We start from the raw sequence: 21064 nt of genomic DNA on the forward strand, positions 1-21064 counted from the left end.
TTATTTGCAAATGATTTTATCCTCACAAGGATACAAAACCTTAACAATCCAGAGGCCTCATCCACATTACTTTTGTCACCAGCTGTTAAGTCATGATTAGCTTTAAGTCACAGACAAAGACTTCTCTACCTAACTTACACAGGTCGGGGCTCGTCAGGTGAGATATTATCTTCCCATTTCTTTTGTTTGTTTCTTTTTGAGGAGAGGGACAGAATAACAGAAAGTGAGAATTGGCCTCTCTGGATACTGAATATGCAGGGCTAGGAAATCTAGTTTTAATAATATGAAATTACCTCGAGTTGAAGCCAAAGTGGCCTCAATAAAACACCCATGGAAAAGACAAATCATGACCTATGCCAAAAAATGAGTACCTTCCCAAGTATTTCTATTCTGTACGACCATGGATCAATAGAACACAACTATTTTTGCACAAACAGTTCACCTCCCACACACGTAATCACTGGTTCAGGTCGATATTTACCTTCTAAGGTTCCAAATGATGATCCTTGTCCCCTTCTTACCCATAATAGCATCAAGTTCTGCCAGTAATTTCTGTTCCGTAGAAAACAGAGAATGTTCCAGAATTGCTGCAAGGCTTGCTTTGGATTCTGCTAAATTTATCATCTGTCGTATATCCTAAGTTAAAGACTTAGAACAACAACATATTTTTCACAATTGAAGTATGCGAACTCAAATTTCGGTAACGACAACAACAAAAAACTATTTCCTAAATTAATATCTAAGTTTTGAAACTACAGTCTGATTTCAGATGAACCCCAAGAAAGATGAAGTAGAAGCAAGTTTATTATGATTCCTAATTTCATAGTTCCTAATATCTGAATGTGTTTTATAAAGACACAGAGGACATTTTCCTACAGATATCTTGCTTCTCATGGTCATTAGGGGAAATTTCAAGGCAGACCACACATCTTATTAGACATGATACAACTGAAATACAGAGGAGAGCTACAGGAAGCTGCACACAGAACACAGCCACCTTGCGTTAGGGGTTTCTAAGGCACAATTCCAACGGAAGAGAGAAAGGGACAAAGGGCTGCCTCAGATGTTAAGAGGCTGGAACAAGAGCTACAATGCACACTGTGATTGAAAAATGAGAATCGAGAGGAGGGCAAAAGGAGGGAATGGTTCACAATATTTCTTCAGAGTTTCTCCACAGTTTCTATTTCAAAATCAAAAGGATATGGTGTTTGTTGAATGCCACAATTGGGACAACAACATGTTCTGCTTTTATGACTTCCAAGTAGGTCTGAGACAAGAAGCCCACACTCATGCTTTCTCCGTTTTTGGTAAATACAATTGCATCTTTACCCAAACGCATAGAACCTGACTTGAAGCCATTCCCATACAAGCCAACTGGGACGTGACCATTCATGGTGACTTTGTCACTGAAGCCAAAGCTAAAAAGAAAACAAAAAGGATTTTTAAAATAAGTACGTATAATCTTCATTTTCTTAATTCAAAACCTGTAACATCAAGTAAAAAACCTGGGTATAAATGTCAGACTCAGCCTTTCTAGTTGCATTTTGAGGTGTTTCCCCATCTTTGAAAAGAAGAAAACTAAACCCACGCTGCAGGGCATAAGGGTGACACACGCTGAACCAGGAGGAGCTCCTTGCCTGGCACACCCTGTCCCAACGGCTGAGTTCTCAGGTGGGCTCCTGGGACCCTTGAGATTTCACCCCACGATATTTTAGATATGTCTAAATGTGAACGATTTTCTGAATCTGAGCAAGCCCACTGCGGTATGATTACTAACGGTGCCAAGTGGAGTTTCTGGCAACGCAACACGTATCTGAGAGACAGCGGAAAGGGCTTGGCTGCCACATTTCTCTACTCTGTATACCTGGACTACATACCTCAGTTTCCCTTTCAGGCACATTTGGCTGCATACTGACATCCTAGTCTACGACCCTAGAGCCCAAGGCTTTGTGACTATTTTATCTTGCTTCCTTACACTCTGAATCCCTTTAAAATTACTCCCCACCAAAAGTGGCATTTTATTGGCAATACTGGCTAAAACTCATTAACGTTAGACTGTAAATAACTGCCATCAGTGTTACCACTCTAAAGGAATGGTGGAATTTTAGGTAAGTCAGACGTGGTGGGGGAGGGGGAGGATGGTAGGGCTTGTCTAATAATCAGCAGAAGATGATGGGAAGACTTGAGAGCACACAGGGCACTGTGGGTACCACGTGTGTTTAAAAAACAAAAACTACAGGCGATTAAGTATGACACCGGAAACCCCTGGGTAAAAGCAAGGTTTTCAAGAAATGTGACACTTTGACATACCTTAGCATTTTGTGTAATTTATCTGAAGTCATACCATTCCCATTATCAGTGAATGTCAAGCATATATGGTCATTTATCACCGTTTTGTCAATCCATATCTGTTTAGCGTTCACATCGGGATCGTAAGCATTATCTGAGAAACAAAAGTTTTGAGAAACTCTAACTTTGCATTTTGAAAGAACAATCAGTTCAGTAAAAGCCTTTAACAGGCAATCTATTTTTCAAAATTTTTAAAAACCGCAATGCTTAGGGAACTCCTAAGACTCGAAAACACGACCCTAAACCGTACCTTGCTGTACGTGACTCATTCACCGATCAATACAGAGTTAACTCTCTCCAAAGCCCTCCATTTGTTACACAGAGAACAAAGATTGGTACCGACTGTACCGAAAAAGTACAAACAGGAAGAATCACCGCGCCAAATCGATGATCAAGACAGGGAGGTCTTCTTCTGTCCGAAGAACCAGCCCGGCTATCGAGTGAGAAGCTGAGAGCTGAGCGTCAACCAGCACTACACGTTGAGGCGGAGGGGATGCCACGAGTTACTGAATAAATTGGAAAGCAGTGATGTTTTCTGCTAAACTGGGCACATAGATGAAGGTTCGCCTTCGACACCGTTGTTCAAATTGTGGCCCTCTCAATCTAACCAAAGTTTCTGGTGGCTTTTATATTTCTATGATCTCTGTACAGATCTTCACTTAACACTCTTGTTTAGCAAACACTCTTGTTTGTCTCAGAATAGGGAAGGAGGAAGGAATATGAAAGAAAGAAAGAAAGAAAGAAAGAAAGAAAGAAAGAAAGAAAGAAAGAAAGGGAGAGAGAGAGAAAGAGAGAAAGAGAGAAAGAGAGAAAGAAAGAAAGAAAGAAAGAAAGAAAGAAAGAAAGAAAGAAAGAAAGAAAGAAAGAAAAAAGGAAAGGAAAGAAAGGTGAAAAAAAATGTCAACAGAAGCAGTAATAACGTCAGCTTTCAAACTAAGTTCCACCGGAATATCCCTGACTAAAATTACTTTCTGAGGTATATTTTGAAATCTTTAGGACTAAACACAAATAATGGTTCTCAAACTATCCTTCCATAAGGGAGCCTACAATTAAAATAAAATAATCTTTTTAATCAGCCACTTCAGGAAAAACACTCTCCTGCATGAATCTTCCAGAGGAAAAAATCATGACCCATCATGCAAATGTGATCCCAGTCGTGCCTCTTTTCTCCTGCTCATTAAAACACTATTAAAATACAATTCTATACCCAATCGTTCTATTGGAGGAAACAATAACTTATTATCACAAATCAAGCGTAACATTAATCCCCCTACTTGCTAACATCAGAAAAACCCTTGTTACACATATTTCCAACTATTAAAAACCACCATTCCCATTTTTGCAATAGATCAATTTCTTTTATAATCATAATTATACTACTTTCAACATGTTTTATGAATTTGGCAAAATATTTTAATACTAATACAGGGAAAGTTGAGGAACAATTAATTTGACATTGATTTGAATAGCTGTTATACTAGATAACCTTTACCAATGGTTATCATTCAAGATCCATCTGTTTTATTAAACAGCACATTTCCATATTATTTTGCAATGAAAAGTTTTTTAAAACTTCACTTACAAGCAACAGATTATACATGAAATGTCAATTTTACATACCTATTAATTCAGCAACTGCACTGAATGGCCAAGTGTGACTAGTAGAATTTGTATGTAAAAACTTCGGGCAAAGCTGAAACAAACCAATGATTCATGTAAATTAATTCAAGTCTTACTTTTGAGACAGAAACCAATATAATTTCCTGTCCCTGTATTAAACAATTCTGGGACCAAGTAAAACTTATAGCTGCTTGCTTCAGGATATACGTGGAAGATGTAACCGAGAAATAAGATTCTTGGAAGGCTGTGTGAAACTACTAAATAGTTCACTCATCAAGACTTGCCTCAAAACTCTTGCCTCCTCGGGTCCACCGTTCCAAAGCTATGATATCATAAACTGCCCAATCAGAAAGTTACCCCCCTTACAAGACTTACCTCAAAATTACTGTGAAAACACAACTAAGATCTTGCCAATGGGGTGTTTTCTCCTGAGTGCGTTAGGCTTAATAAACTTAACTTCACAGGGGCACCTGGGTGGCTCAGTCGGTTAAGTGTCTGACTTCGGCTCAAGTCACGATCCCACGGTTCGTGGGTTCGAGCCCTGCGTCCACCTCTGCGCTTGAACGCTTGCTCAGAGCCTGGAGCCTGCTTTGGATTCTGTGTTTCCTTCTCTCTCTGCCCCTACCTCACTTGTGCTCTGTCTCACTCTGTCTCTCAAAAATAAATAAATGTAATAAAATTTTTTTAAAAAATAAACGTCACACATTAATCAACAGGCTTTTCTAGTGGTCTTTTGGAAAATCAATATTTGATACCTTAATATTTACTCCAAGTTCATTACAGTTAAAACTGCAGGAGTGGAGTAATATACATTTATCAACCATTTTTACAGAATGTCAAAAGAAGTTCAAGTGAAACAAACGTTACTGATTTCCAAGGATTTTAGGTCTGATTTTATTCACAGTAATACAGTAGAGAAGACTACACCAATCAACCTCATGCTATAGAGGATTCTCCAAAATTCCTTAGAAATACAGATATCAAATGTATAAAAATGTACAAGCGGCTTTGAAAGGCCAAGGCTGGAAAATTTCAACATGCAGAGAATTTCCATGCAATGGGTATTTTATGTTCCTTTTAAACAGATCAGCTCACATTTAAAGGAAAAAAAGAGAGTGGACACTTTATTTAAGATGAAGAGCTCTGGAAATGGGATGAGATTATACTTCAAACCAGCTGTGTTTGCAGTGTTCAGCTGCTGCCACAAGGTGTCAGAAAGAGGTCGACTTTTTCTCTGTCTGCACTAGACTTTAAACAATCCCCAAGCATTCATTCACCATCAGCCTGAAGTACACATGTGAGAAATGAAATTCTGTAGAAGAGCAGTCTTCAGACGGGAGCAGGGCACACATTCATGTAATGTGGAATGCAAGTAACTCAGACCTTCTACAGCATACGTTACAACGAGTTTTTAATAAAAATCAATTTCCAGATCTTCACCCTGCACAAGAGACCTTTTCTCAAATTAATCTACCTGAGGACCGTGCCAGGACCAGCCATCAGGAGGCTCTTCACATCCCAGCCCCTCCCCCTGAGCAATTACCAGGCTACCAGTTACACAAGAACGGTACAGTCCTCATCTGTTCTAATTTTATAAAGGGGCAGGGCTTTAGAGTGTGAAACCACTACCAAAGGAGAGGATTAATTAACCACCAAAATCCCTTAGAGCATTTATCTTTGCTCTATTTTATACATTCTGTTAGACGTGAAGTCTGGAGTTAGAAATGGTACATTTTGAATTTTAGATGTATGAACAGAATGTGATAGTGGTAATGTCAATTTTCATGTAATGTCTTCAGCCTACACATCAGTTCCAAACTGACACAGCACACATCGTTCTTGAGCAAGAATCCCAGGAGAGCAAAGCAAAGGCGGCATCAGTAAGAAATAATGAATAGCAAACAGTGGCTTTCTGGATCTCTAAACATAAGCAATTATTTTCAGCTATTCTTTAAAAAAATTTTTTTAATGTCTATTTATTTATTTTGAGAGAGAGGGAGCGAGACAGCAAATATGCAGGTGGGGGAAGGGAAGGAGAGATAGGGAGAGAGAATCCCAAGCAGGCTCTGCACTGTCAGCACACAGCCCAACGCGAAGCTCAAACTATGAGATCGTGACCTGAGCCGAAATGAAGAGTCAGATGCTTAACCAACTGAGCCAGCTAGGCGCCCCTCACCTATTCTTAATTCTCAACTCTATGTTGAGAACATATCATTAGCTAGGAGGGGGGAAAAACACCCTGGGGCAGCCAAAGCAGTAATAGATAGACGCACACACGCACACGCACACACACACACACACACACACACGCACACGCGCGCTGACACGTAGAACAGAGTATGCTTAACTAGGTGTGTGATCTTGGGCAAGAAGCTTAACCTCTGTGCCTCAAGTTCTGTCATCTACAATAACGAGGATGACAATCATATCAGCTTACCAGGCTGTTAAGAATATTAAGAAACTTAATATTTGTAAAACGCTCAGGAGACCAACAGAAACATAGTAAGCACTGTGTGAGTTCTTTAAAAAAAAGTTAAGTATTCCTTAACGACACAACTGAGCTCATATAAAAATAAAAATGAGGAAAATCCTTAATGGCTTCAAGTAAAGAAGGAATTAAAAATAAGATTTGATAATGAGGATGCAATGAGTGACTGGAATACAAAGGTTTTGGTTTTAATTGTGACTCAGAGATAGATTTGGAAGTAAATGCCCCTCTCCCCACTCCTCTTCCCCTCCATTAGCAGAGGAGGGGTGGGAATCTGCTTAATGGGAAGCTTGTCTGTTTGGATCTGGATGCTTAAAAAAAAAAAGTGTAACACGAAGTTCTGTAAAAAGAGGCATGCCTTCCCTTGGGTTAAGTGTTTCAATTTATATAACCTGCAGAACCACTACGGAGACACAGCCTCAATCTGACAGCACACGATTCCCTACGTCATTATTTAGGGGAGTATTTTGAGTACACAATCTAAAATAACATTTAAGGGAACAACCCACCAGGAGAAAATGTTAGCAGGCAAGATATACTAGTACTAGACATCACCCCCACCCCCAAACAGTAGGAAACACGCACAAAAAACCAAGATGCTCTGAAGACCACCCAGATTTTTTAAAGAATCAATATAACTTTTAGAATCAGGGCGCCTGGGTGGCTCAGTCCTTAAGTGTCAGTCTTTGGCTCAAGTCATAATCTCGCGTTTTGTGAGTTCAAGCCCCTCGTCGGGTTCTGTGCTGACAGCTCAGAGACTAGAGCCTGCTTCGGATTCTGTCTCCCTGTCTCTCTGCCCTCCCCCCACTCGCACTCTGTCTGTCTGTCTCTCTCTCTCTCTCTCAAAAATAAATAAACGTTAAAAAAAATTAGCATCAACAAATAGTCACAAATTTAAAAAATCAGTTAAATATATAAAACATTTTGGAAGCCTGAACACATAGAGTGTTCACTTACGCTCCCAACTGAAATTGCTGTCATGAAGGGAGGAAAAAAGGGAATAAACCCAGAAGAACAGAAACAATCAGAGAAATGATGGATAATAGTACATAGAATAGTCCGTGGTTTGGATAATGACACTGATTTAATAGCCTGTAAAGAGCGAAGTCTGAAACCTGTAGGATAGGGGAAACAAAACAAGAAGCAGACCAGGAAGGAACCTTGGCAGAACTCCAGAAAGCCTCAGGAATTAGACTTTTGTGGCTCTGAAGTCAAAGGTACCAGAGGCTGTATGAAAACAAGACAGGTTTGGGGCGCCTGGGTGGCTCAGTCAGTTAACCGTCTGACTTTGGCTCAAGTCATGATCTCACGGTTCGTGGGTTGGAGCCTGATAGTGGGCTGGCTCTGCGCTGACAGTGCGGAGCCTGCTTGGGATTCTCTCTCTCTGCCCCTCCCCTGCTTGTGCACGGCCTCTCTCTCTCTCTCTCAAAATAAACAAACATAGAAGAAAAAGAAAGAGAAGGAGAATAAGAAACAGCAAAGACTCCCCCCACCCCCCACCCCCGTTCTTTCTTTCATCCTGCAACTACTCTAAGCAACCCAGCAGAAAGCGGGCAGTCTGTTTTCTGGAGCAAGTGATGATGGCAGCTCAGAGACAACGAACATAGGTGGGTTAAAGGCAAGTCAGCAGACAGCCCAGAAAAAAACCCCTCACATCTATGGCCAAATGATCTTCCACAAGCGTATAAAGACCACTCAATGGGGAAGGGACAGTCTTTTCAATAAACAGTGCTGGGAAAGCTAGATATCTACACACAAAAGAATCAAGTTGCACGTTACCTCACATCATACAGGGGGGGAAATTAAAATGGATCAAAGATCTAACATAAAGAGTTAAAACTATAAAATTCTTAGAAGAAAGCACAGGGGAAGAGTTTCAGGACACTGGATTTGGATCTTGGATAGGACACCAAAAGCACAGGAAACAAAAAAATCAATTGTACTGTATCAGAATTTAAAACTTCTGCACATTAAAGGATACAACCGACAAAATGAAAAATCTATGGAATGGGAAAAAATCTGCAAGTATGTGGTACAAGGTTAACATCCAGAACACATAAAGAATTCCTACACAAATCAACACCAAAAGGACTAAAATCCTAAATAGTTGACAAAGGACCTGGATATTTCTCCATGAATGGTACACAAATGGCCACTAAATACAAGAAAAGATGCTCAACATCACTAATCATTAGGGAAATACAAATCAAAAGCACCATGAGATACCACCTCACACTCATTAGGACGGTATTATAAAAAAAATTTTTAATGTTTATTTATTTTTGAGAGAGACAGAGAGAGAGAGAGAGAGAGAGAGAGACAGAGCATGAGCAGGGAAAGGACAGAGAGAGAGGGGGACAGAGAGAGAGAGAGAGTCGGAGACAGAGAGAGAATGCGAAGCAAGCTCCAGGCTCTGAGCGGTCAGCACAGATGCAGTAGATGCAAAATTCCTCTCTAGAAAATAGAATAATTTCTAAAAGCTCCATTTGGTTCTTTTACAAGTTGTGCATGGGGCTCGACCTCATGCACCGTGAGATCATGACCTGAGCCGAAGTTGGACACTCAACTGACTGAGCCCCCCAGGTGCCCCAGGATCGTATTATAAAAGTAAACATAGAATTGTCATGATCCAGCAATTCCACCGCTGGGTATATACTGAAAATAAATGAAAGCAGGATCTTGAAGAGATTATTTGTACACCCGTGTTTATAGCAGCATTATTCACAACAGCCAAAAGGTGGAAGCAACATAAATATCCATCAACGAATGGATAAACAAAATGTGGTATATTCATACAAGGGAGTATTTTTCAGCCTCAAAAAGATACCTTGACACATGCTACAGCTAACCACCTTGAGGACATTATGCTAAGTGAAATAAACCGGTCACAAAAAGGCAAATAATTCATGACTATACTTATATGAGATACCTACAGGAGTCAAATTCACAGATAGTAGAACGGTGGTTGCTAGGGGCTATGGGAAGGGAAATGGAGAATTATTTTTTAATGGGTACAGAGTTTAAGTTTTGCAAGATAAAAAGAGTTCTGGAGACTGTACAACAAAGTGAATGTATCTGAAGATTTTTTTTTTAATGTTTATTTTTGAGAGAGAGCGAGCGAGCGCATACGCACCTGCACATGCATGTGGTGGGGAGGGGCAGAGAGAAAGGGAGACTGAGGATCCAAAGCGGGCTCTGCGCTGACAGCAGAAAGCCCGATGCGGGGCTGGAACTGACGAGCCCTGAGATCACGATCTGAGCCGAAGTCGGAGGCTGAACCGACTGAGCCACCCAGGTGCCCCACGATGTGAATGTATGTAACACTACTAACTTGTACACTTAAAAATGATTAGGATGGTAAATTTTATGTGAAGCGTATTTTGCCACAATAATAAACAAAGAGATAAATACCAAGTCAGCACACTGAACAATGTGACACTCCTCCTTTCCCTAGCTGAGCTTTCAGATGAGCTACCAACCAGAATTATATATGCCATGGCAAGAGACTAGATGCAAAATTCCTCTCTAGAAAACAGAATAATGTCTAAAAGCTCCATTTGGTTCTTTTACAAGTTGTGCCAAGCCCTTCTGGATAGCATCTTATTTTTGTTGTTCCCACTTTTTAAAAACTTTTAATAATGTTTATTTTATATTTTGTTAAGTTTTTATTTAAATTCCAGTTAATGTACAGCGTTAATATAAGTTTCAGATGCGCAATATAGTTGATTCAACACTCCCATAGAACGCCTAGTGCTCATCACAAATGTTTAAGTTATTTTTAACAAACGTATTTTCGAACACTTGCACTCTCTACGGTCTTACAAATACTGACATAGGGTGCCCCCAACAAAATATAACCGATTCCTTCTTGCCTGATCACCCAACACTGAAGCCCACCAAAGGGGCTCTACTCGTGTACGAACATCTTCCAGTCAGCTTTTAGTGTCTCACTTGGAAATGTAAGCAGGTTAACCACCTCCGGACACTTGAGAATGTGTAAAATTAGAAATCAAAAACACGCAGAAAAAGGAACAAAGTAGCAGCAATGCAGTGAGCAAAACAAAACAAAAACTTCACAAAAATACTATGATCAATATGCCCAGCAACAGCAAATACTCTGACCAGGGAGACTTTAAAAAGACATTCAGAGAGTAAGACAGTGTTTATAATAATTAAACACATGGTAAGAGAAAGGTAAAAGAACAAATGGAGAAAATCTCACAGAAAAGAAAGAAAAAACAGTGAGAAGGAAAACAAGAGACAACAGAGAACAGAAAACCAGAGGGATGAAATTTGTCAAATAAATGAGAAAACTTTCCTGATTATGAAGGACTTGAGTTTCTAGCCTGAGTGCCCAATACAATGCACAGAACTCTATCACAATAAAGCATGCCTTTAAAATTCTAAGAGAATCATTTGTAACTTAGAATTACAAACCCAGCTAAATGATATGTAAAGAGAAAGCAATGTATTTCCAAGAAATGACATAAAATTTCTTCTCGTGTACTCTGTTTTCAAGAAGGTATACCTGTTTTTGGAAGGATGGATGGGCTCCGCCACTACCACGAACAAAAATAGCAAGTATTTACGGAGTGCTTACTACATGCACAGGCCTTTTATATGTATTTACTCCTCTACTGTTTAAAACCACCCTTTGAAGTGGATAAATTATGCCCATCCTTCAGACTGGAAACTCAGGCGTAGAGAGTAAGTAACTTGCCAAGGTTACACATCCAGGTGTCAGGATTTGAACCCAGGCAAGTGGGCTCCAGGGCCCATGCTCTCAGTCACTGACCTGTTGTCCCTGCCAAGGGAGTAAACCCTGAAAGAGGAATATGTGGAATGGGGACCCAACAAAATGGGGAAGGAAATTTCCAGAAAAATGATAAAGGGAAGTCCCCAAAACACAAGTGAGCCAACAAAACTGACAAAATATTGGGTGTGCTTGAGCACATCTGGAAAAGATTTTCTAGGTCTGTGAAAGTTTGGATGAAAGAGTGATCAGTACAGACCAAATCTAAGCAAACAAAATACAATTATTAACTTCAGAAAAACAAAAAGCTGTACAGCAAAGGAAATGCAATCATAGTTCTGTTTGGCTCACTTGTGAATTGTGGTAAGAGTGATAAATCAGACAGTAATTCAACCAAAATGAGAGATACATGCATGGGAAGGATGGGAGGAGGTGAAGAGTGTGCACATGTCAGTTAAATCCATAGCAGACTACTGGAAAATAACAAAATGGTACCAGCGTTTTTACTTAGAAATATGGAAGCAAAAAGCAACAATTTAAGTGTTTTTGTCACTCTGCAGTCCATTCTAAGATCTCTCACCCTCCAAAATTAAAAAAAAAAAAAAAAACAAAAAACTGCATAATTATGGTTCACCTCTGTGCCTTAGGGTCTATGATTTTGACAAATGCATAAACTCATTAATTCCTAGACTCCCCTAATGAAAACATTTGAGAGCTATATGCAAACAATGAGCAGGGCTATATTCCAATGAAACTTTATGGAAACTGAAATGTCTACGTCACATAATTTTTCTATGTCACAAAATATTCTTTGATTTTTTCCCAACTGTTTAAGGATCATTCTTAGCTTGTGGGTCACACAAAAACAGGTGGCAGGCTGGATTTGGCCCATGAGCTATAGTTTGCCAATTCCTGTCCTAAAGCAGGAAGATGGGTGGAGATACAGTCCAGAAGCTGCAGATGGGAGACTTCTGTCAATGGGGTTCCAAACAGCCCATATTACCCACAAAAGAAAGATTTAGCACAGGGACAGCTGTTTCACCCAGACAGCCAGCTAACAACACTACCGGTCTCTTAACCCTGTTTTGACCTTTGTCTTTGCTCCCTTTATCACCTCAATCTTGAAGAGCCTGAGACATTGCAGGGGCCAGGGAAGGAAAAGAGAATCCAAGTGTAGAAATAGGACCCAACCAGTTCACTCCCTTTCCCCTCTACACGATTCTGGTCCAGAATGTGGCCCAACCTGGGAAGGGGAAGGGCCAGCCATTAAACTGAATAAGAGATTTTAAATTAGATGAGGTCACACTTTACAATACCTGAGGCTAATTGGAGTGTGTTATTATATCTGCCCAGATCCACTCGGGCATGGAAAAGAACCATTAGCAAGTAATATTTAAAGCCAGACGTAAGAAGAATAAAGTTTTCTCCATATTCAAACTACTAAATACTATCTCATTCAATAAGCCAGTTATGTAACCAAAGGACCTTTATTCAGCATGGGTAAAGAATGCTTATAGATCAATAAAAATTTCTCTAAAAGAGAACAGAAAAATGGACAAAGGATACGAATAGGTTACTTTTTGTAATGTTTCCTTCATTTTTGAGAGAGAGAGAGACACCCCAGCGCGCTTGAGTGCGAGGGGTGGGGGACAGAGAGAGACCAGAATCCGAAGCAGGCTCCAGGCTCTGAGCTGTCAGCATAGAGCCCAAGGCGGGGCTGTAACTCACAAACCGCGAGATCGACCTGAGCTGAAGTCAGACACTTAACCAACTGAGCCACACAGGCGTCCCACAAACAGGTTTTTTTTCTTTTTAAGGAGTAAAATGTTAATAACTTTTAACTTCACAGTCAAAAAAATGTAAAGTAAACCCACGTACATTTCACACTCGTCACACAGGAAAAATTTGTTAAAGTCCAACAATACCAGGTGCGGGTAAGAATCTGGATAAATCTAAAAAAGTCACAGGGCAATGCACCATTTTTAAAGCAATGGTATTACCACCCGATTGTTCAATTTAACGAGACTAAGGTAGACATTCTCTGGCAAGAGTCACCAACCTCAAAAGAGGAGGTACACTTCCGCATATCAACACCAACTTTTTAAGGATAATCAGGCAGCGAAGCCACGCCCACATTTTAGGAGGCGAAATGTTAATTCTAGTGTGCGACCGCTCCCTACGACTTAGGACTAGTAGATACGAGAATTACTGGAGGATTTCCAAGAACGCCCCGAAACAGACACGACCGAGAGGCTACAGGAAACGGGAGAGCCCAGTGACCTGGGGATTTGGGCCCGAGGGCTTAACTGGAGGGAAGCGGCAGGAATGTGAACGAATCAGGAAGACTCGTTCCGGCTCGCTTCACCCCATCCCACTGCCTAGAGGTCAAGGCCGCCTGGCATTTCGGGCCGCGATCTGCCGCTGCCGCTCCCCCCCCCCCCCCCGCTCCGGGGCGCCCCGCGGGTCCGCAGGCCAGGAAGGGTCAGGGGCCCCGCTGTCCGAGGGGCGGGCGACCCGACCACCGAGGCCTCGCCCTCGGACGACAGCTGCGAGGCAGCCAGGAGGGAGCCGGGAGGAGGGGCCGCGGCCCCGGCCCGCCCCGAAGCCGCGAAGGCAAAACAGAAACCTATCGCGGGGCAAACGGAACGCAGCCCGGCCCGCGCCGCCCGACCCTGCCCGCCGCCGAGCGGCTCCGCCGACGGGAGCGAGATGGCCGCCCCCTCCCCCGGCCCCGCCGCGGCCCCAACCGCCGCGCCGACAAGTCGCCACCGCCCACTGCCTGCCCCCCCTCGCTTGCCCGCCTGCCCGCCCTCCTGGGACACGGCCCGCTCCACCCCTCGCGGCTGCTCACCGCGCTGAGGCGGATCCCGCTGGGTGGCTGCGTCGCCATCTTGAGCGAGCTACAAAGCCAGGACCGGCCTCGGCCGCAACCCGACTGGGAGGCGGCCGGGAAGACTGCACGGCCTGCTGGGCCCACCCACTTCCGGGGCGGGGCGCGCGGCCGCCCCGCCCACCCACTTCCGCCTCGGGCACTGTGGTACGGAGAGCTGTGGGGAAGGTAAATTGAGGCTGGTTTAAACCAAGAACTGGGCTCACAGCGCCCGGCCCTGCAGGGGTAGGGCGCATGCGTGAGACGGGCGGGCGCGAACGGGTCGCCGCATTAACCGGACCTGGAGACTTGAGGGTCTGGAATTCGAAGCCTATAGCGACGTGTGCCCGGGCCCGGAGAAGCGCGCTCCAGGCGCCTGACCTGGCTGGAAGTGAATTGCGCCAAAAAAGCCATCCCGTGCCCACCTGTGTCCGTGGGATTTGAAACCTTGCTAACGAAATGTAGATTTTGTGCATACTGGAGTTGTCCTGGAAATTATCATCCTTCATCCTTATGAAAAGAGTCCTTTCTCGCATGCACATTTATTCGGTGTCGGCTTGGAGCCCAGCACCGGGCTGAGTGACGAAGATAGAGAAATGAAGAAATATAGGGTTGTTACATATTGCAGGTAAAGAGAGGATGGAAACGGTTTTGTTTTGTTTTGTTTTGTTTCTAATATCCATTTAGGTTTTTTGCTTTTTGTTTTTCCTTTTATGCCTTTGTGCTGATTTGGGGTAAGTTTAAGCACCTGTCAGGTCTCCAACACTTGTTTTTGTTTCGCTGAATTTTTTCAGATTTTTTTCAAAAAATTGTTTAATGTTTATTTGAGGGAGAGACAGAGCGTTGAGTGGGGAGGGACAGAGAGGGAGACACAGAATAGGAAGCAGGCTCCAGGCTCCAAGCTGTCAGCGCAGAGCCTGATGGCAAAGCTCACAAGCTGTGAGATCCTGACCTCAGCCAAAGTCTGATGCTCAACCGACTGAGCCACCCAGGCACCCCTAATTTTTTTTTCAACTAAAAAAAAAAAAAGGTTATCCCATTTCTCCCACCTGCTTCCCACCTATTGCGTTTTTAAATTTTTTTTTTAACGTTTATTTATTTTTGAGACAGAGAGAGACAGAGCATGAATGGGGGAGGGGCAGAGAGAGAGGGAGACACAGAATGGGAAGCAGGCTCCAGGCTCTGAGCTGTCAGCACAGACCCGGATGCGGGGCTCGAACTCTCGGACCGTGAGATCATGACCTGAGCCAAAGTCGGACGCTTAACCGACCAAGCCACCCAGGCGCCCCGCGTTTTTAAACTGTAATACATGTCCTTTGTAAAAATGCAAATCATACGGAGATATGAAACAAAATTTACTCCCAATCTCTTCACCAGAACGTGTAAACAATTTGGTATACATTAGTCCAGGCTTACTGTAGACTAAATATTCCAATACAGATGGTAACCCCACCCCCACCCCCACTTACCCCAGTTCTACTTAGGATTTGACGACTTTACCGTGGTGCGGAAATGATCCGCATTCAGTAGAAACTGTACTTGGACTTTCGAATTTTGCTCTTTTGCTGATGTGAAAATTAATAACCAGAAACCAGGGTAAAGTGGAGTGGGGGGGTTGACAGAGGGCGCTGTCCCGCCCTACCTACCACTCCTTGTCAATTGCAGACCCAACAGGAAGAGACTGTCTTGACACTACCGGGACTTGACCTTGCTGCTTGGTACTACTTTACTATGGGGGGTGGGGGGAGAGTGGGGAAAAGAATAAAGCCTTACCTTATCTCCTACACCCCCGAAACAGCTCAGCCAAGACACCATACTTTGAACTCCCAATTTACTCCAGTGGACTTTTTAGTTTATAACAGCCTTCCCAATCTACCCATTTTCTCCTTCAGAAAGGGTACCTCTCCTTTAGTCTCTGGAATCACCTATGGCTTTGCCGCAACTTGTTTGTCCCCAACTGCAGTTCTCTTTTATTCTTAAATCAGCCCAATTTTGCCAGTAAAACAACTGGCAGTTTTTATTTTATTTTTAAGGTCAACACCGAGCTGGCGATATCCGGTTTGATTTCCCTCATGATGCTGGGTAGCAGCAAGCCGTAGTTCCCAATCAGCCATGCTATCAGAATAAACAACCCACACACTTAACAACAATTGCAACCCATAGGACCAGGCTGGTTTTCACTTTCAGTACAGTATTTAAACAAACAGATATCCAACACTTTCTTATAAAACAGGCTCTGTATTAGATGATTTTGTCCAACTGTGGGCTAGCGTAAGTGTTCTGAACACATTTAAGGTGATTTAAGGTGAAGCTACGCTAAGCTCTGATGTTCGATATGTTTAGGTTTATTAAACGCATTTTCAACCTACGATTTTTTTTTAACGTTTATTTATTTTGAGAGAGAGTGCGAGCAGGGGAGGGGCAGAGAGAGAGAGGGAGGGAGAGAACCCCAAGCAGGCTCCAGGCTCAGTGAGCATCTCGGTCTCATGACCTGGAGATCACAACCTGCGCTGAAATCTAGAGTCGGACACTTAACCGACTGAGCCACCCAGGCGCCCCCACCCTACTATATTTTCAACTTACAATGGGTTTATTGAGAGGTAGCTCCATCATAAGTAGAGGAAGATCTGAATGTACGAGGAAATGTTAAAAAAAAAAAAAGTTCTGTTGTCACCCTTGCCACTCACTCATTGGGCAAATGACATAATGTGAATCGCCTAAATCAGGGTGCTAGTTACGACCCTTTGTAATGCCCTGCACTGGATAATTTCTCGGTTCCCTCCAGCTTTAAGATTGTTATGTAACAGGCTTTTTTATCAACTCTTTATTGAGAGCCTTCTTCATATCTGTCAACGTCAGGGCTCTAAGGATGCCGTGGTGAACAAAATAGCCAAGGTTTCCTCTCTTGAACTTACGATCTCAAGACTGTGTTGGTTAAATAAATCGTGGCCCATTTGTGACTTGTGAAATCAATTTGATGAGTCTCAACTATCATTTTGTGGGAATCCGAACAGAGTTTTAATTTACTAGTATAGTGCTGTGTCAGTCTAGGGCTGACAACTTCTTCACTTGTTACTATTATTATTATTCCAACTTCCCTTATTGATCATATGCTGTTCAGTACATTTTGAGATGAGATTAGCCTGGATTATGTGGTTGGGCCCTAGATGCAATCCCAAGGGTCTTTGTAAGACAGACACAGGGGCAACCTGGGTGGCTCAGTTAAGCGTCAGACTTTTGACTTCAGCTCAGGTCATGATCTCACAGGATTCCTGAGTTTGAGCCCTGCATCGGGCTCTCTGCTGGCAGCATGGAGCCTGCTTGAGATTCTGGTCTTTCCCTCTCTCTGCTCCTACCTCTCTCGTACTCTCTCTCTCTCAAAATAAATAAATAAACTTAAAAGAAAAAGTTATATAAGACAGGGACAGAGGGAGATGGGATCGCAGAAGGTTATTTGGCCTCTGCAGCAGAGAGAGACTTGAAGATGCTATACTGCTGATTTTGAAAAGAAGGGGTCTTGAGCCAAAGAATGCCAGGAATGAGCTCTAGAAGCTGGAAAAGGCGAGGCCACTCCATTCTAGAGCCCCCAGAGTTTGCGGAGGGAATGAAGCCCTGCAGACAGCTTGGTTTCAGCTCAGTGAAACTTATTTCAGACATCTGGCCTTCAGAACTGGAAGAGAAGAAATTTCTGTAATTTTAAGCCACTAAATTTGTGGTAATTTGTTAGGACAACTACAAGCGTAGGCAATATATTCATGTGCAAGCAAGTACTTACCTATATATACAGATTCTTGTCCCCCCCACCCTTTTTTTTTTTAACACAATTGAGCATACTGTGGAATTCTACATCCTCAAGGCTTACTCATATCGAAAAAAATGTGAGGCAAACACGTACAGGCTGAACTTACACTACGTTGGTATAAAAGGGGATTTTACAGGAAAATAAATGCCCCACCACACCCCTCTGGTACTTGTATCAAACCTAAGCTTACATGGAAACCTTTATTTAAAAAAAAAAAGCTGAGTTTGATGTGATTTTTTTAATGATAGAAAACTATCTTATTTGGGGAGCGCTGTAGACTGAATGTCTCCCCCCCAAATTCATACATTGAAATCCTAACCCCCAATGAATGTATTTGGTGGAGCCTTTGAGAGGTGATTATGTCACAAAGGTGGAGCCCTCATGAATATTAGTGCCCTTATAATAAAATAGACCCGCCAGAGCTCCCTCAACTCTTGTGCAATGTGAAGACAAGGTAGGAACAACCAAGAAGGTACCTTGACCTTGAACTCTTAGCCTCCAGAACCGTGAGAAATGAATGTTTGTTGTTTAAGCCACCCAGCCTACAGTATTTTTGTAGGACTAAGTCAAAGGAAAATGGACTAGGTCAAGGAAAGAGAAATGTTTGAAGTCCATACAGGAGTTAGAATATTTGTCAAATAAAATATCTCCCTGATTTAATAAATACAGTGTGAAATCTGGTTGCTTTCACAAACCTATACAGATATGCACCTTGACTTTTACACTGGACAGTATATTTTGTAGATCCTTCCAAAACAGCCTAAAGAACTTCCTCATGTTATTTTGCAACTTCCTAACATTTTTTTTTTAAGTAATCTTTATGCCCCACATGGGGATCGAACTCATGACCCTAAGATCAAGAGTTACATGTTCTACTGACTGAGCCAGCTGGATTCCTCAATAACATTCCATTTTATTGATGTATTGTAATTTCTTTCGCCAATCCTTCCTTGTGCTGGTGGGCAAAGGTTGTCTCCAAAGTTTTGTTATTATCAATAAGACTACGGTGAATAATTTTTATGTAAGTTATACATGTATATCAGGAAAATTCCCAAAAGTAGGATTGTTGGGTCAAAAGATACACCCAATCATAGTTTTGATAGAAATTGACAAATTTCCTCCAAAGAGCTTGTACTAATTTATATTCCTTATTTGTAGAAGGGATCCTGTTTTCCCCTAATACTAATATCTGCTGAAACGGTCAGTGAATAATATTTCAGAGCAATTTTAAGTTTTTCCTTATATTGTAAGTTTGGACATCATTTGACATGTGTTAAAGCCAATTGTTTTTTCGTGTATGTAGAACCCCCCATTCATTTCTTTTGCCCATCTTTCTATACTTTATCTTTCAATAGGCGTTCTTTGAGTATTGGAAAAATTAGCCCTTCGTAAAAGGAGTCTTTTCAAATATGTTTCTCAGTTTGCCATTTGTCTTTTACTTTGCTTATGATTTTTGTTATGCAGAATTTTTAAAAGAAAATTCATATAGCCAAAATTATTGAACTTTCTCATGTGGCTTCTGGGATTTATATTCATCTAAAAAAGATCATTATTGGCTTATATAAATGCCTTCTCTTGATTTCTTCTTGTATTTTTATGGTTTCTTCATGGTTTCAATCTTTGATCTCTTTGGAATTTATTTTGGTGAAAGATGGGAGGTATAAATCCAATTTCTTATTTTTTTCTGTTGGTTACCCAGCTATCCCAATACCATTTATCAAATAAGCCACCTGTCTTTCCCCCTATTCGTTCGAATACTACATTCTTCTATGCATTTGTGTCCATTGATGGACTTTCTATTTTATTCTATTGATCTGCTGTCCATTCCTGCACTGGTACCAATTATTTTAGCTTTCTAATATGTTTCAAGACCTACTCAGTGTAGTTCTCTTCTTTACTCCTTGTTTTCAGAAAATTTCTGGCTACTTTTGCCGATTTTTCCAAATAAAATTTAGGATGAGTGTATCTTGTTAAAACAAAACAAAACAAAAACCAAGTGTTGTTTCTGGGGGATTGCCTTAAATTCATAGATTAATTTAGAATTTACAACTTGATGATGTTGAGTCTTCCTCTTTAAGACCTAGTGAGCCTTTCCTTTCACTCCAAGTGTCCTTTACTCCTTCAGAAATATTTTCTTCAAGGAGTTCTTACGAAGCTTTTTTTTCCCCCTTGATATTTTACTGTTGTTGTTATTGTAAGTGGGATTTCATCTATCTCATAACTAGCCATTTAGAGATGTTGATGTCAAAAAAACTATATTGATGTATATATATCCATGTGTGTGTATAAAGATTTTATTTTCATTTTTTAAAGTTTATTTATTTATTTTGAGAAAGAGCAAGCACAAGAGAATGAGCATGAGTGGGGGAGGGACAGAGAGAGGAAGAGACAGAATCCCAAGCAAACTTCGTGCTATCAGCACAGAGCCCAATGTGGGGCTGGAACTCACAAACTGTGAGATCATGACCCGGTTGAAACCAAGACTTGGACGCTTAACTGATCGAGCCACCCAGGTGCCCCTAACGACTGTATTTTTAAGTAATTCCTACCCCCAAAGTGGGGCTCGAACCTACAACCCCAGGATCAAGTGTCACATGCTCTACTGACCGAGCTAGCCAGGCGTCCCTTGATGTATATGTATTAACTTTTTATTGAGTCTGATTGCCTTTAGGCCAGTCATGCTCCTTGACTAACCACAAGCTCCACCTCTCCCAATCATATTAGACAACTCGTCTGTTTCCTGAAGAAATTTAGATTCCTTAACAATTAGATGCTTAACCTGGCTTAGATTCAGAAACAAACGGAAAACAGTTGCAAGGGAAACCTGGAAGAATATACAATCAAGTGCTTATGAGTTAAGATAGTAGCTTTGCTACAACACAAAGAGCTCTCCAACCAGTACGGTGCTGCCCAGGGCCAAGTGTTCACCCCCCACACAGTACAGCAGTGTTTTGTTGTCAAAGGGTCCGATAAGAATTGAGGACACGCTCATGGAGGATAGAAAAGGCAGCCTTCACATGTTTTTCAGGTGGGTTGGGCTGACTGTGAAGTCAGGTAGTTCAAGGACCAGCAGGGAAGAGTGGGGACAGCAAGCCAAGAAGAGTGCCCTCGGGCGCCAATACTGGGTGCTCAGTGAGACAGCAGGAGCCTCCGGGGAGTGGTTACTAAGAGGGTCTAAGTTTG

General features: G+C 41.9%; 1 protein-coding gene across 1 annotated transcript in view; it reads right to left on the reverse strand.

Annotated features, from left to right (window-relative positions):
- The window catches only part of MORC3 (MORC family CW-type zinc finger 3), a 41656-nt gene extending 27461 nt beyond the window's left edge, over positions 1–14195 (reverse strand). Inside the window, exons 1-5 of the mRNA XM_019420294.2 lie at positions 14062–14195; positions 3970–4042; positions 2311–2443; positions 1204–1418; positions 482–629 (exon numbers count right to left, since the gene is read on the reverse strand). Coding sequence (XP_019275839.1) covers positions 482–629; positions 1204–1418; positions 2311–2443; positions 3970–4042; positions 14062–14100 — 608 coding nt within the window. The 5' untranslated portion in view covers positions 14101–14195. The remainder of the gene's footprint in view (positions 1–481; positions 630–1203; positions 1419–2310; positions 2444–3969; positions 4043–14061) is intronic.
- Positions 14196–21064: the final 6869 nt, after the last annotated feature.

The sequence above is a fragment of the Panthera pardus genome, unplaced genomic scaffold, assembly GCF_024362965.1.
Source record: "Panthera pardus isolate Hobbes unplaced genomic scaffold, ASM2436296v1 HiC_scaffold_16, whole genome shotgun sequence".
Taxonomy (NCBI): Eukaryota; Metazoa; Chordata; class Mammalia; order Carnivora; family Felidae; genus Panthera; species Panthera pardus.